Source organism: Ranitomeya imitator, chromosome 1 (genome assembly GCF_032444005.1).
Source record: "Ranitomeya imitator isolate aRanImi1 chromosome 1, aRanImi1.pri, whole genome shotgun sequence".
NCBI classification, from domain to species: Eukaryota; Metazoa; Chordata; class Amphibia; order Anura; family Dendrobatidae; genus Ranitomeya; species Ranitomeya imitator.
The window spans coordinates 437916632-437931162 of NC_091282.1; the positions used below are offsets into that span (position 1 = coordinate 437916632).

Genomic DNA, 14531 nt, shown 5'->3' on the forward strand with positions numbered 1-14531 from the left:
CATCCACATTTTCTGTGTAACTGCCCGTCAGTGATGACAACATGCCTGCCTGTAATGTTAATTTGATCCATGCAGTGAGAATTGATGTGTATTTCTTGCAGACACATTACTGGGTTGTTTCTAGGTTCTCAATATAATGTGTGGATTACTTATCAGTGCATAATAAGGTTTAGGTCATTCAGATCAAAGAGCTTGATCCCTTTTATTTGGCATTTATCGATTTAGCTATTCATTCTACATTGTAAGGTGTGGACATTGAAGTCGGCCGTACACAGCAATTTTGATTTAAAATAGATCCATTATTTTTCAACAATGTTTAGCAGCTATCCCGTAATTGTTAAAGGGGTTGTCTGGTCAAAACTAATAAGAATATTAATAATTCTATTATGGCAGATTCTGCATCACCATGATTTTGGTCATGCTCTTATGACTGAAGTGTAGTAGAGACAAAAGAGAGTGTAGTCTGATGGGCCTTATCCCTGCGACACCTGTAATAGGATTCATATGTGGGTGGGGGTCTACACTTTGTTAGGCCAGTCTCACACGTCCAGATAATTCCGGTACCAGAAAAATCGGTACCGGAATTATCCGTGTCCGTGTGTCGATGCGTTTATGTGGCACATCAGTGTGGCACACGTGCGGCATCCGTGTGCCGACTGGGTAGCACACGGAGCGTGCAGGAGACAGCGCTAGAGATAAGCGCTGTCCCCTGCATCTGGTGCTGAAGCCGCCATTCATATCTTCTGTCCAGCAGCGTTTGCTGGAGAGAAGATATGAAAAATCCTTTTTTTTTCTTTTTTTTCGTGTTTAAAATAAAGATCCCTGTCCCCACCCCCCCCCCCCCCACACCCTGTGCGCCCGCCCGCTGTTAATAAAATACTCACCTGCTCCCTCGCAGCGTCCTGTCCTCGCCGCACCTTCTCCTGTATGCGGTCACGTGGTGCCGCCCATTACAGTGATGAATATGCGGCTCCACCCCTATGGGTGGTAATTTCCCCAAAGGCAAATTACTGTAGGGATTTACTATCTTTAATGTTTATTTATAACACATTTCTTATCAGTAAATTTGTGTTTTCCTTTCAAGCACTTTCATGAGGAGCTGGCTCTGCAGATGGTGGTCAGCACCAACATGGTGAGGGAAAATGTCTTCAAGTACGCCTGGTTCTTCTTTGAGCTATTGGTAAGATTCATTAATTCCCCTAATTCCCCCAATACTTATTTTTTTACACTTTACAAGGTTTTTGTACGAGCCATGCATAGGCAGAGAAAATGCTGCTGCACCTTGCTGAAATGTTGTTGTTGCCACCATAAGTGAGAATTCTTTTTACTTTGAACCACGGCAGTTTACATGATAAGGGCTCGTACTCACTTGGGCAAGACTCGGAGGAGTCTGGCATGTTAATGCCCTGTGCTGCAGATCGGAGCGAGCGGCCGCATAGCAATACATGGAGCCACACGCTCCGCTCCTGAGTGCGGGGTGCAGCGCCAGGTATTGCCGCGCTAGTGAGTAGGAGCCCTAATATGCATTATTTTCCCAGATTCACTCATGTCTGCAATACATTGGGCACTGACTGCCAAAAATTATGCCAAAAATCATAGGAGCAAATATTTCTTAACTTACTCATTTGATAGCGTGCTTACTTCCTATTTAGTTACTATACATACAGGGAATGACCTGTTATTTCAATCAGATTTTGTACTTTTAACAACCTTTGGCAATGGGTTTTTTTTTTTTATTAAAAAAAAAAATAGATTAGTGATTAGTAATCCTGTAAGTTTCACACTGGCCACTGGGGCTTTTTTAGGCTCATTCATGTTCTTTCAGGAAGAATTTTCAGTGGTCTCCTTATCATCAGAGTCAGGATTACAATGACTGATAACACCTCCTGTATACACAGCTGATAACACAGGATCCACCATTCATAATAGTAGATGTCACAGCTGACCCTGCTCCCCCCCCTTCACAATGACCTTTGAACACGCCCGTTATATGTCTCAATAAAAAATGAGTGTCAAAATCTTATCGTTGCTGCTAATGTAAAAGTGTATTTCCTGAACCATGGGAAAGGTAGGAGTCTAAAAAATGCCACAGTGGCGTTAAAGAAAATTGTAAGATTTCTATTTTTTTATTTTTAGCACAGATTGTGTTAGAGAAAAAATCTCTTTTTTTAAATACATTTACCACATAGACTTGATTTGACAATAGGTTATTTTTCTGATGAAACATTCGCTTTAATTACTATACGTGCTTTCCTATGTGTAAAACTGACTATCTTCCAAATTGTAGACCTATCATACTTCCTATTTAGTTACTTTACTTAAAGCCTGATTACTGCAAAAAAATGTCTATGCCTGTTTCGTAGCTATCGTGTGTGAAGATAGTAACACATTCACTGTTCGCCATTTTATCCCGGTTTCCGCTCCAACACCACGTGACCACATTTGTAACCTGCCCTAGGGAGCGGAGATTACTCTCTTAAAGCACCACTCCAGCGTTTTTCATTTATTTCAGCACTGGAGTGGTGCTTCTAAACTAAGGTCCCTGACTCTTTTATTTTACGGTACTTACATCCTCACCTTCTATTAGCACTGATTCAGTCTGTCTTCAGCAGGTCGTGACCTGTCTGATAGCTCCAGTGTTTGCTACGGCAAGCAAGAGGTCACTTTGCAATGGAAGTCTATGATAACTTTGTTCTGGCTCTCATAGACTTGCATTGAGAGCTTGTGACCGTTGCTTCTGACTTCTGGTCAATCAGAAGTTGCAGCCACAAGATGGCACCGTGGCACTGGAGCAATGCCAATAAAAGGTGAAGAGTACTGCTATCTATCTATCTATCTATCTATCTATCTATCTATTTATCTATCTATCTATCTATCTATCTATCTATCTATCTATCTATCTATCTATCTATCCTGAGGCTTCTGGCTGTGAATTTACTGTTAACCAAAGGCTGACTGTCTCTACCAAATGGAAAAAGTGGTGTGTACAGGTGCAAACTAAGATCAGCCACCTCTATACATAACAAGCAAATAAAGTAGCACGCTGCAGTGCTATAGCATGCAAACATGAAATATATGAAATATGAATAGCATTACTGCTCTAGATAATAGGAAAAAATGGAGACACTTAGCACATAATTTGGCCAATTCATGCATGCCCAGCAGCCAACCAAAAGGAGTTCTCCTGTTTCTGGGAACCTATCCTAATGTGAATCCTCTCCTAGGTAGGCTGAAGCCTGTCTTTATATGGGAGGGTAGGTCCCTGCTGCAGTTAAAACCACTACGGGCTGATGGGTGAAGTGCTCGGTCAGAGATCCTATATATACAAATAACAAAAGATTTACAGTCACTTCCAAACAGGAAGACTGGTGTGTACAGGTGCAAACCATAGCCATGTCCATATATAACCAACAAATAAAGTAGCACTCTGTAGCGCTATAGCATGTAAACATGAAATATCTGAAATATTAATTGCAGTAATGCTCTAAATACTGTAATATGACAAAATGGATCTGCTAAACACATAATTTGGCCAATTCATGCGGCCCAAGAGCGCCTTGTCATTGGTTTCTGGGCATGCTGTGATTTTTTTTCCTCAATCCAAATTCCAGCTAATGAAAACTTGCAGATGAACCTGCCTCATTGAATAATATTGGTGCCACTGCAATGCAATCTTTTATCACATTGCACTCGCCAATTTTATACACAGATGTGAGTAGACCCTTAATGTAAGGCTCCAGCCTTGTTCTGAGTCACATAAACTTCCATTAAAAGGACTCTGTCACCTGAATTTGGCGGGCCCTGTGTCCAGTCCGATGGACGGTATTTTCTCTTCTTTCATTCACCCCTTCCTTTCCCGCTGGCCGCAATATTTTCTTGGATTTGAGTAGGCTTCCTCCGTAGTACACACGTGCGCAATGCAATCTTGCCTTGCGCACGCGCCGTATGCTTTGCCCAACTGCGGGCAAAGCCGAAAAACATTAGTGCGCATGCGCCGCCGCACTATGTCCCGGAACACAGCAAAATACTTCCGGGACATAGTGCGGTGGTGCATACGCACTAATGCTTTTTGGCTTTTGCCCGCAGTTGGGCAAAGCATACTGCGCATGCGCGAGGCAAGATTGCATTGCGCACGTGTGTACTACGGAGGAAGCCTACTCAAATCCAAGAAAATATTGCGGCCAGCGGGAAAGGAAGGGGTGAATGAAAGAAGAGAAAACACCGCCCATCGGACCGGACACAGGGCCCACCAAATTCAGGTGACAGGTTCCCTTTAAGAAAATGCAAAAAGTGACCGCCGCTCCACACAGCATCCACTCTGTGATTTGACAGTCTTCAAATACATCCATGTGGTGCTGCAGCGGACTAAAGCACCACTGAAACCATAAGAAGACAGTGACCAGTGAGTATGCTACTACCTTCATGACACACACATGATAGCAATCAAAGGGGCAAATACAAAAATGCACTGGAGTGGAGGTTTCATCACTATATTTGATTTCCTATGTCTAAATCTGAATGTGCCTATTTTTCCCTATATCCAAATGTTGGACTTCGAACTCTTCCTAGAGTTGCTATACTTAAAGGGATTGCCCAGACAAAAAGAAAAATTTCTAGAGGCTTGGAGCCGTAAGAGCGTAGCAAAATAAGGTTCGGTCCACATTGCGTCTGTGCCCATTGTCGGGTGCATTTGCACAGGAGATATGTGCCCAACAGTGTGCACAGTCAGTATAGATGCTGAGTCCTCAATCCTCTATAAGAACCCACTGTAAAGAAACATATGCCATCTAGTATATTTATTTGCAGTGGCCCCACAGACTGCTGTGCTCTTCTACACAGTAAGGCCGGTTTCTCACATCAGTGACTCCGGTACGTCTGGTGACAGTTTCCTCACGTACCGGAGACACTGACATACGTAGACACATTAAAATAAATGTGTCTCTGCAGATGTCAGCGTGTTTTCACGGACCGTGTGTCCGTGTACAAAACAAGGAGACATATCAGTGTTCGTGAGGGTGCACGGATCACACGGACCCATTAAAGTCAATGGGTGCATGTAAACTCGTACCACACATGGATGCCGTCCGTGTGCCGTCCGTGTGTTTTTTTTTAAAGTCATAGGGTTACAAGAACACATGGACGATGAACACAGACACACGGATAGCACACGGATGACACACGGATGGCCTACGTGCACACACGGATAGCTCCGGGACCGTTTCTTCCGGTACCGGAAATATCTGGACGTGTGAGACTGGCCTAACAAGTGGTATATTTGTCAGACGGAGGACAAGAGAACGGACGCCTATGGCGATGATGCAGGATACATCACGAAAAACTCCCATTGTATATTGTAGGCTAGCTGCAAAGACGCAGTGTGCACCTAACCTTAGTGATACTTGCCTGCTGGCATGCAACTAGATCCATGGTAGGCTGCTTCATGGTCTGCGCTGACAAAGGAGAGGAAATGTCACTTCCCCACCAGCAACAGCCTGTGATTGGCTGCAGCGGTCAGATGACTTGTGCAGTGCATCATCAAACATTTTACTGATAACATGCTTCTGACTGCTGCTGGTGGAACGATGACGATCCTTCTTTTTGTGTCTTTTTGCACCAAGAAGCGGCCTGTGCTGCATCTAGACCGGAGTCTGTAGGTGAGCATCACTTTGTTATTTTGTGCGGTTCCAAGCCCCTTGAGAATTTTTATTTTGAATTAGAATTTCTTTAAAAATTAGTGTAATTGTTTATGATTACAATTATCTACAGTCCCAAACTGCAGATGTAGGACATGTATTATGCTAATACTGCAGAATCCATTGCACCTTGTTGGTTCCAGGTAAAAAGCATGGCTCAGTATGTTCACCTCGTGGACAAGCAGGAGGTACCAAGAAGAAGTCGCTTCTCCAACCGTTTTAAAGATGACATAAGTACTATTGTTAATGTGGTGACATCTGAAATAGGAGCGCTTCTAAACAAGCCAGTAAAGGTATGTAAAGGCCTTCAATAAAGTGGATTTTCTGTGTATCTCTTTACCCTTTATTTCATATTTTACAGTAATTGTAAACATAGCAAAGCATGTAATCCATAGCTGTAACCCCCTATTGCTCCATGACGTGTGCATTTATACAGTTAGGTCCAGAAATATTTGGATAGTGATTGAATCTTTGTAATTTCAGCTCTGCAGGCCACTATTTTTTATTTAAATGAAGCAACTGAGATGCAATTAATGTAGAATTTGAGGTTTAATTAAAGGGGCTGAAATGAGGAGGAGCCATGCGTACCAGTATAGGGATGAGGGGGCCATGCATACCAGTATAGGGATGAGGGGGCCATGCATACCAGGATAGGGATGAGTAGCCATGCATACCAGGATAGGGATGAGGGGGCCATGTATACCAGGATAGGGATGAAGAGCCATGCATACCAGGATAGGGATGAGGGGGCTATGCATACCAGGATAGGGATGAGGAGCCATGCATACCATGATAGGGATGAGGAAGCCATGCATACCAGGATAGGGATGAGGGGGCCATGCATACCAGGATAGGGATGAGGAGCCATGCATACCATGATAGGGATGAGGAGGCCATGCATACCAGGATAGGGATGAGGAGGCCATGCATACCAGGATGGTGATGAGGAAATCATGCATATCAGGATAGGGATGAGGGGGCCATACATACCATGATAGGGATGAGGGGACAATGCATATCAGGATAGGGATGAGGGGGCCATGCATACCAGGATAGGGATGAGTAGCCATGCATACCAGGATAGGGATGAGGGGGCCATGCATATCAGGATAGGGATGAGGAGGCCATGCATACCAGGATGGTGATGAGGAAATCATGCATATCAGGATAGGGATGAGGGGGCCATACATACCACGATAGGGATGAGGGGACAATGCATATCAGGATAGGGATGAGGGGGCCATGCATACCAGGATAGGGATGAGTAGCCATGCATACCAGGATAGGGATGAGGGGGCCATGCATACTAGGATAGGGATGAGGAGTCATGCATACCAGGATGGTGATGTGGGGGCCATGCATACCAGGATAAGGATGAGGGGACAATGCATATCAGGATAGGGATGAGGAGGCCATGCATGCCAGGATGGTGATGAGGAAATCATGCATACCAGGACAGGGATGAGGGGACAATGCATATCAAGATAGGGATGAGGGGGCCATGCATACCAGGATAGGGATGAGGGGACAATGCATATCAGGATAGGGATGAGGGGGCCATGCATACCAGGATAGGGATGAGGGGGCCATGCATACCAGGATGGGGATGAGGGCCATGCATATCAGGATAGGGATGAGGGGGCCATGCATACCAGGATAGGGATGAGGGGGCCATACATACCAGGATAGGGATGAAGAGCCATGCATACAAGGATGGTGATGAGGAAATCATGCATACCAGGATAGGGATGAGGAGCCATGCATACCAGGATGGGGATGAGGGGGCCATGCATACCAGGATAGGGATGAGGGGGCCATGCATACCAGGATGGTGATGAAGAAATCATGCATACCAGGACAGGGATGAGGGGACAATGCATATCAAGATAGGGATGAGGGGGCCATGCATACCAGGATAGGGATGAGGGGACAATGCATATCAGGATAGGGATGAGGGGGCCATGCATACCAGGATGGGGATGAGGGGGCCATGCATACCAGGATAGGGATGAGGGGGCCATGCATACTAGGATAGGGATGAGGAGTCATGCATACCAGGATGGTGATGTGGGGGCCATGCATACCAGGATAAGGATGAGGGGACAATGCATATCAGGATAGGGATGAGGAGGCCATGCATGCCAGGATGGTGATGAGGAAATCATGCATACCAGGACAGGGATGAGGGGACAATGCATATCAAGATAGGGATGAGGGGGCCATGCATACCAGGATAGGGATGAGGGGGCCATGCATACCAGGATGGGGATGAGGGCCATGCATATCAGGATAGGGATGAGGGGGCCATGCATACCAGGATAGGGATGAGGGGGCCATACATACCAGGATAGGGATGAAGAGCCATGCATACAAGGATGGTGATGAGGAAATCATGCATACCAGGATAGGGATGAGGAGCCATGCATACCAGGATGGGGATGAGGGGGCCATGCATACCAGGATAGGGATGAGGGGGCCATGCATACCAGGATGGTGATGAAGAAATCATGCATACCAGGACAGGGATGAGGGGACAATGCATATCAAGATAGGGATGAGGGGGCCATGCATACCAGGATAGGGATGAGGGGACAATGCATATCAGGATAGGGATGAGGGGGCCATGCATACCAGGATGGGGATGAGGGGGCCATGCATACCAGGATGGGGATGAGGGCCATGCATACCAGGATAGGGATGAGGGGGCCATGCATACCAGGATAGGGATGAGGGGGCCATACATACCAGGATAGGGATGAAGAGCCATGCATACCAGGATGGTGATGAGGAAATCATGCATACCAGGATAGGGATGAGGAGCCATGCATACCAGGATGAGGATGAGGGGGCCATGCATACCAGGATAGGGATGAGGGGGCCATACATACCAGGATAGGGATGAAGAGTCATGCATACCAGGATGGTGATGAGGAAATCATGCATACCCGGATAGGGATGAGGAGCCATGCATACCAGGATGGTGATGAGGAAATCATGCATACCAGGATAGGGATGAGGAGGCTATTCATACCAGGATAGGGATGAGGAGGCTATGCATACCAGGATAGGGATGAGGGGACAATGCATATCAGGATAGGGATGAGGGGGCCATGCATACCAGGATAGGGATGAAGAGCCATGCATACCAGGATGGTGATGAGGAAATCATGCATACCAGGATAGGGATGAGGAGCCATGCATACCAGGATAGGGATGAGGAGCCATTCACACCAGGATAGGGATGAGTAGCCATGCATACCAGGATAGGGATGAGGAGCCATGCATACCAGGATGGTGATGAGGAAATCATGCATACCAGGATAGGGATGAGGGGACAATGCATATCGGGATAGGGATGAGGGGCCCATGCAGACAAGGATGGTGATGAGGAAATCATGCATACCAGGATAGGGATGAGGGGACAATGCATATCAGGCTTATATTCAAGTCAATAAGTTTTCCCATTTTTTTGTGGTAAAATGATGTGCCTCGGCTTATACTAGGGTCAGCTTATACTCAAGTATATACAGTAAATAAAATATAAAGACATGGAAACAATTAATAAGGCAATCCTAATTTGTATCACCACATTTGCAACACCCCCTCCTATAAAAATGTCAACTTATTTAATCCATTCTCGCCATGGCCATTTTTACTTTTTGCATTGTAGTCTTTTCATTCCTCTTCTAGAGCTATAACTGTTGCTTTTATCTTTCAACATATCTGTGGGCTTTTTTATGCTGGGCAAGCTGTAGCTTTGAAAAACGCCCAATATTAGTCATACTGTAAAATTGGTAAAAAATTACAGATATGGTTACATGGTGAAAAAAATTATTTATTTATTTGCTTTTATTTTGACAACATTCAGTGTATAATGCAATTGATTTTGCAAGAAGAATCTTCAGTCAGTACGATTATGATCTTACCAAGCATGTTTTTTTATTATTTTAGTGGTCAAAAAGAAAATCGAATTTTTGTATGAAAAAAAAAAAATTTGGTTTTTGACCAGTATATTTTTTCATTTTTTATATCAGTTAATGGAGCTTTGTGAGAGGTGTTGGCTGCATAACGCAGCCGGCATCCACCGAGAATGGAACAGTGCCTGAGCCTGCTCCATATGCCTGCACCCAACATTCCTGTTTATGTGAAGGAGTTAACCATATAGTGAAAAAAAGGTCTGAATTTCCAGTTTTCATTCATCTGCCTAAAAAAATAGGCTAAAAATAGAATAGAATAAAAAGTGATCAAAAGTCAGATAAACACCAAACTCTTTTTAATTAGACATCAACTTACTGTATCACACAAAAAACAGCATGTCTTATGTACATACTGAGTATTTGCAGCAGATTTTATTTTTGTGCTGAAAAAAAAAAGTGTTGGCAGATAAAACACTGTTTGATTTGTTTTTAAAACACACAAAGGAAGAGAAAGATCTGCGGCCGTTCATGTGTGTATCTGTCACCTCCTTTGTCTGTATTATGTTTTTTTTACATACTGGTTGACACTCTACATTATTGTTTTTCAGTTATGCCTGCCTCACTTATTAGTGATAAATATTCATTTTTTTCCCAATCATTGGTATGGGTGAAAAACACTGCAAAATTCCTGAAAGAATCGACATGCTGCAAATTTGAAAAAACGCTTTCATGGTTCAAATCTGCAAAGAAAAAATAAACAGCTTGTGCATGAGATTTCTGAAATATCTGTCAGTTTGCTGGTACTGTAAAAGATATTTTTTTCACGGTAAAAATGCACAGAAAAAAATGCAGCAAAAGCGCAACATGTGAACATGCCTTAGTAGAAAGGAAGTTAAAAAAAGCAGCAAAAAACGATCTGTCCTCAATGAATAAAATAGCTTTGTCCTGAAGGGTTTCAGATATGCAAAAAATAAACCGAAATGTAACCAGCTCCTACTAAACACCTAAGTATAATTTCTCTATAATTTCAGGAAGCGGAGCATGCAGAGAAAATGAACATAAGCCTGGCGTTCTTTTTGTATGATCTGCTATCTCTAATGGATCGTGGCTTTGTTTTCAATCTAATCAAGCATTACTGCAATCAGGTACAAAAACTAGAACCTTTTATCAGGTCAAGACACATCATATTCTGGAATAAGACATGTGTGCACAGCTCCGCACTACTGACTGTTATCCGTGATGCCATCTCTAGTCAAAAATCTGGTTTCCCTCGTCCCTCAGCTATTTTATAGGCCATTATCACAACTATTATCACTTTCTTAGGGTATGTGCATACTGCATCTTTTAGACACTGTTTGAAGCAGAAGACGCCACTGTTATTTTTCCTGAAGCCTCTCCTCTAGCATATTTATGATCGCTTTTTGCAGCAGCTTTGGTGTCGCTGTCTTTTTTTTCTGAATGTATGTACGGTATATATATAAACTAGAGAGACCTTTTTTAGTCAGGTCCCTTTTTTAGCTGTTTCATGGCTTTCAGAGACAAAAGCAGTTAAAAGTAGCTCAAAACAATTGAACATAAGCACAGCAAGTCATTTCACCATTGCAGTACATACAGGTGCTTCTCACAAAATTAGAATATCATCAAAAAGTTAATTTATTTTAATTTATTTCAGCTCTTCAATGCAAAAAGTGAAACTCATATAGAGTCATTACAAACAGACTGATCTATTTCAAGTGTTTATTTCTGTTAAGGTTGATGATTATGGCTTACAGCCAATGAAAGTCCACAAGTCATTATCTCAGTAAATTAGAATGATTAATAGAAAACAACTGCAAATGCTTTCTAAACATTTAAAAAGGTCCCTTTGTCTGTTTCAGTAGGCTCCACAATCATGGGGAAGACTGCTGACTTGACAGATGTCCAGAAGGCAATTGTCACGATCAGCTGCAGCCGCTGATGCGGCCCAGCCCCATAGAAGGCCCCAAGCCGACCAACCTCAGAAGGCATGAGGCGCGCGTCCCCCGGGAAAGCAATACGGATCCTTTATACCGCAGAGGGGGACCCGGGCCTACCCGAACTAGGGGAGGGCAGAGACCGGGGTTCTGTGACAGCTGAGCATGTGAACAAGGAAAGAGATATGTAGGACTTGATTACACCGCACAACTTCAGGTATAGAGAAAGTAAGGTTTTACTAAAGTAAAGTCACACAGTACATAAACAAAACATGACGATGTCAGGCTCCCGATTCCACACTTCCAGAAGGGTACCACCCAGTGGACCCCAAAGCACCAACGGATCACCGAGGCACACATAGGTGGGACATCAGAATACAGACGGGACATCAGGACATCTGGACACAGGAAGGACCTCAGGACACAGGCAGGGTATCAGGACACAGGAATACCGGATAGACATCTGGGACACTGGCGTGGCAGCCCAGGTCATCAGCTGGGGCACTAGCAAAAAACTCGGCACTCAGACTTAACTTAATCAGATACAGTGATTTAATGGTGTCCACGGTAAGTAACAGAAGAAACGTTTCGGTCCTATAGCCAGACCTTCATCAGTCACTACAGTGTTAAAATAAATAATCCATAATTAACAATAAATGGACAATAAATCATAATGAACATGATGGTGGATTTTCTCACCGCATATAAAGCAAAAATAACGAAAAAAGTATTTACAATGCATATCAAGGTCAACAGATTAGAAGTTAGTGATAAATATGAACAACTGACAGTCACAAATATTCAGGACAGAGTATATGACAGGAGGACATGTATCGGGAAAAAGAGAGGCAAGTAACATACCAATATTTGATCGTGAATGGAGGATAGTGGACCCGAAGGATTGTGGGTTTTCATTAAGGTCTAGAGGTAAACAGAGATCAAGTGATATAACCCTAAAGCATCGCTGTATACATGAAAGGACAAATAGAGCTAAATGTGCTAGAGCGTACCGTATATATAGGTGGACACAGCCAGTGTCTCAGGGGGATGGGTCCACCTATATGGGTGATGGACACCATTAAATCACTGTATCTGATTAAGTTAAGTCTGAGTGCCGAGTTTTTTGCTGTTATTCATGGTATTGGAACCTACTCTGGCACCTCTCTAAACGGCTGTGCACGCGTTTACTCTTATATATCAGCTGGGACACTGGCGTGGCAGCCCAGGTCATCAGTTACATCAGGACATCCGACACAGGAAGGACATCAGGGAACACGAGGTCATCAGGACGCAGGTAAGACATCAGGACACACGAGGATGTCAGGACATCAGGGTCCATGAGGTCATCAGGACACAGGCAGGACATCAGGGTACAGACAGGACATCTGGACCCAGGGTCACCGGCAGACATCAGAGAGGAGTCGTTCGGTTCTGGACATCCGACACGATCTACAAGCACTACCAGTCATCAGGCTCCCAAGCTCCAGGCAGCGGTCATCAGGTTCCAGACTGCGGTCGTCAGGCTCCGGGCATCGGACCTAGGAACGCACTCAAGCGTGACGGTGCAAGCACCGCCGTACTGGAGGTGGGCCAGACTGGGTTAATACTGCATGGTAGTCAGGGCACAGAGTAGTAGATGCTCAGCAGAAACACCGGTTACAAGAGACTCAAAGTCACACGGTGTGAGACTTCAGATGCAGAGAGATTCCAGGAACATAATCACAGCAGACACAGTTCAGACAGGTACAGGATCAAGGATTTGGGCCTGGATATACCGCCTCCAGGACAGGCGCTAGAACAGGACAAAACAGGAATCAAGGCAAAGACTTTGGTACCAAAACATAGACGGGAGAGGTGCAGGAACACAAACATACATAGCAAAGTTCAGGAGCTTTGTGAGTGTAGCTCAGGCCCCGCCCATAGGGCAGGAGAACTTTACATAGGAGCTGCCCCTCAGCAACACACTAACCCTGATAAAAGCAGGGGAGGTGTGGCCGCGCCCACCCTTAGCACAATCAGAAACCATTGCAGCACAATCAGTGCAGGAACTGTGGCTTAGGGCACCTGGCTGTGACTGCATGCACTGACACACGTGGAAAGTCATGCACCAGCTCAAATGACCTTGCAACCCGCAGACAGCTTCCACAGCGACAACCAGGGACTGCACAAGCGGATGGTCAAACAGCAGAGCAAAGATCTAACCACCCATGTACGACTACGCAGCAAACTAGGGAACTGAGAAGGCTCCATACAGGTAACAACCAACAGTATCCTAGCTCAATTAGGGGGAAAGGAGCAAAGGGTTAAAGCAAAGACATGCATTGTCACGCCGAAAACCAGATACAGACACAACGGCATGACAGCAATCATTGACACACTCCACCAGGAGAGTAAGCCACAAAATGTCATTGCTAAAGAAGCTGGCTGTTCACAGAGTGCTGTATCCAAGCATATTAATGTAAAGTTGAGTGCAAGGAAAAAGTGTGATAGATAAAGGTGCACAAGCAACCAGGATAACCGCTGCCTTGAAAAGATTAAGAAAAGGCCATTCAAAAATTTGGGGGAGGTTCACAAGGAGTGGACCTCTGCTGGAGTCATTGCTTCAAGAGCCACCACACACAGACGTATCCAGGACATGGGCTACAAGTGTAGCATTCCTTGTGTCAAGCCACTCATGACCAATAGACAACGCCAGAAGTATCTTACCTGGACCAAGGAGAAAAAGAACTGAACTGTTGCTCAGTGGTCCAATGTGTTTTCAGATGAAAGTACATTTTGCATTTCATTTGGAAATCAAGGTCCCAGAGTCTGGAGGAAGAGTGAAGAGGCACAATCCAAGATGCTTGAGGTCTAGTGTGAAGTTTCTACAAACAGTGATGTTTGGGGAGCCATGTCATCTGCTGGTGTAGGTCCACCATGTTTTATCAAGACCAAAGGCAGGGCAGCCGTCTACCAGGAAATTTTAGAGC

General features: G+C 44.5%; 1 protein-coding gene across 3 annotated transcripts in view; it reads left to right on the forward strand.

Annotated features, from left to right (window-relative positions):
- The window catches only part of DOCK8 (dedicator of cytokinesis 8), a 255214-nt gene that overhangs the window by 176015 nt on the left and 64668 nt on the right, over positions 1–14531 (forward strand). For all 3 annotated transcript variants that reach the window (XM_069763842.1, XM_069763822.1, XM_069763832.1), the window contains 3 exons: positions 1085–1180; positions 5837–5986; positions 10642–10755. In XM_069763842.1, the coding sequence (XP_069619943.1) occupies positions 1085–1180; positions 5837–5986; positions 10642–10755 (360 nt within the window). The remainder of the gene's footprint in view (positions 1–1084; positions 1181–5836; positions 5987–10641; positions 10756–14531) is intronic.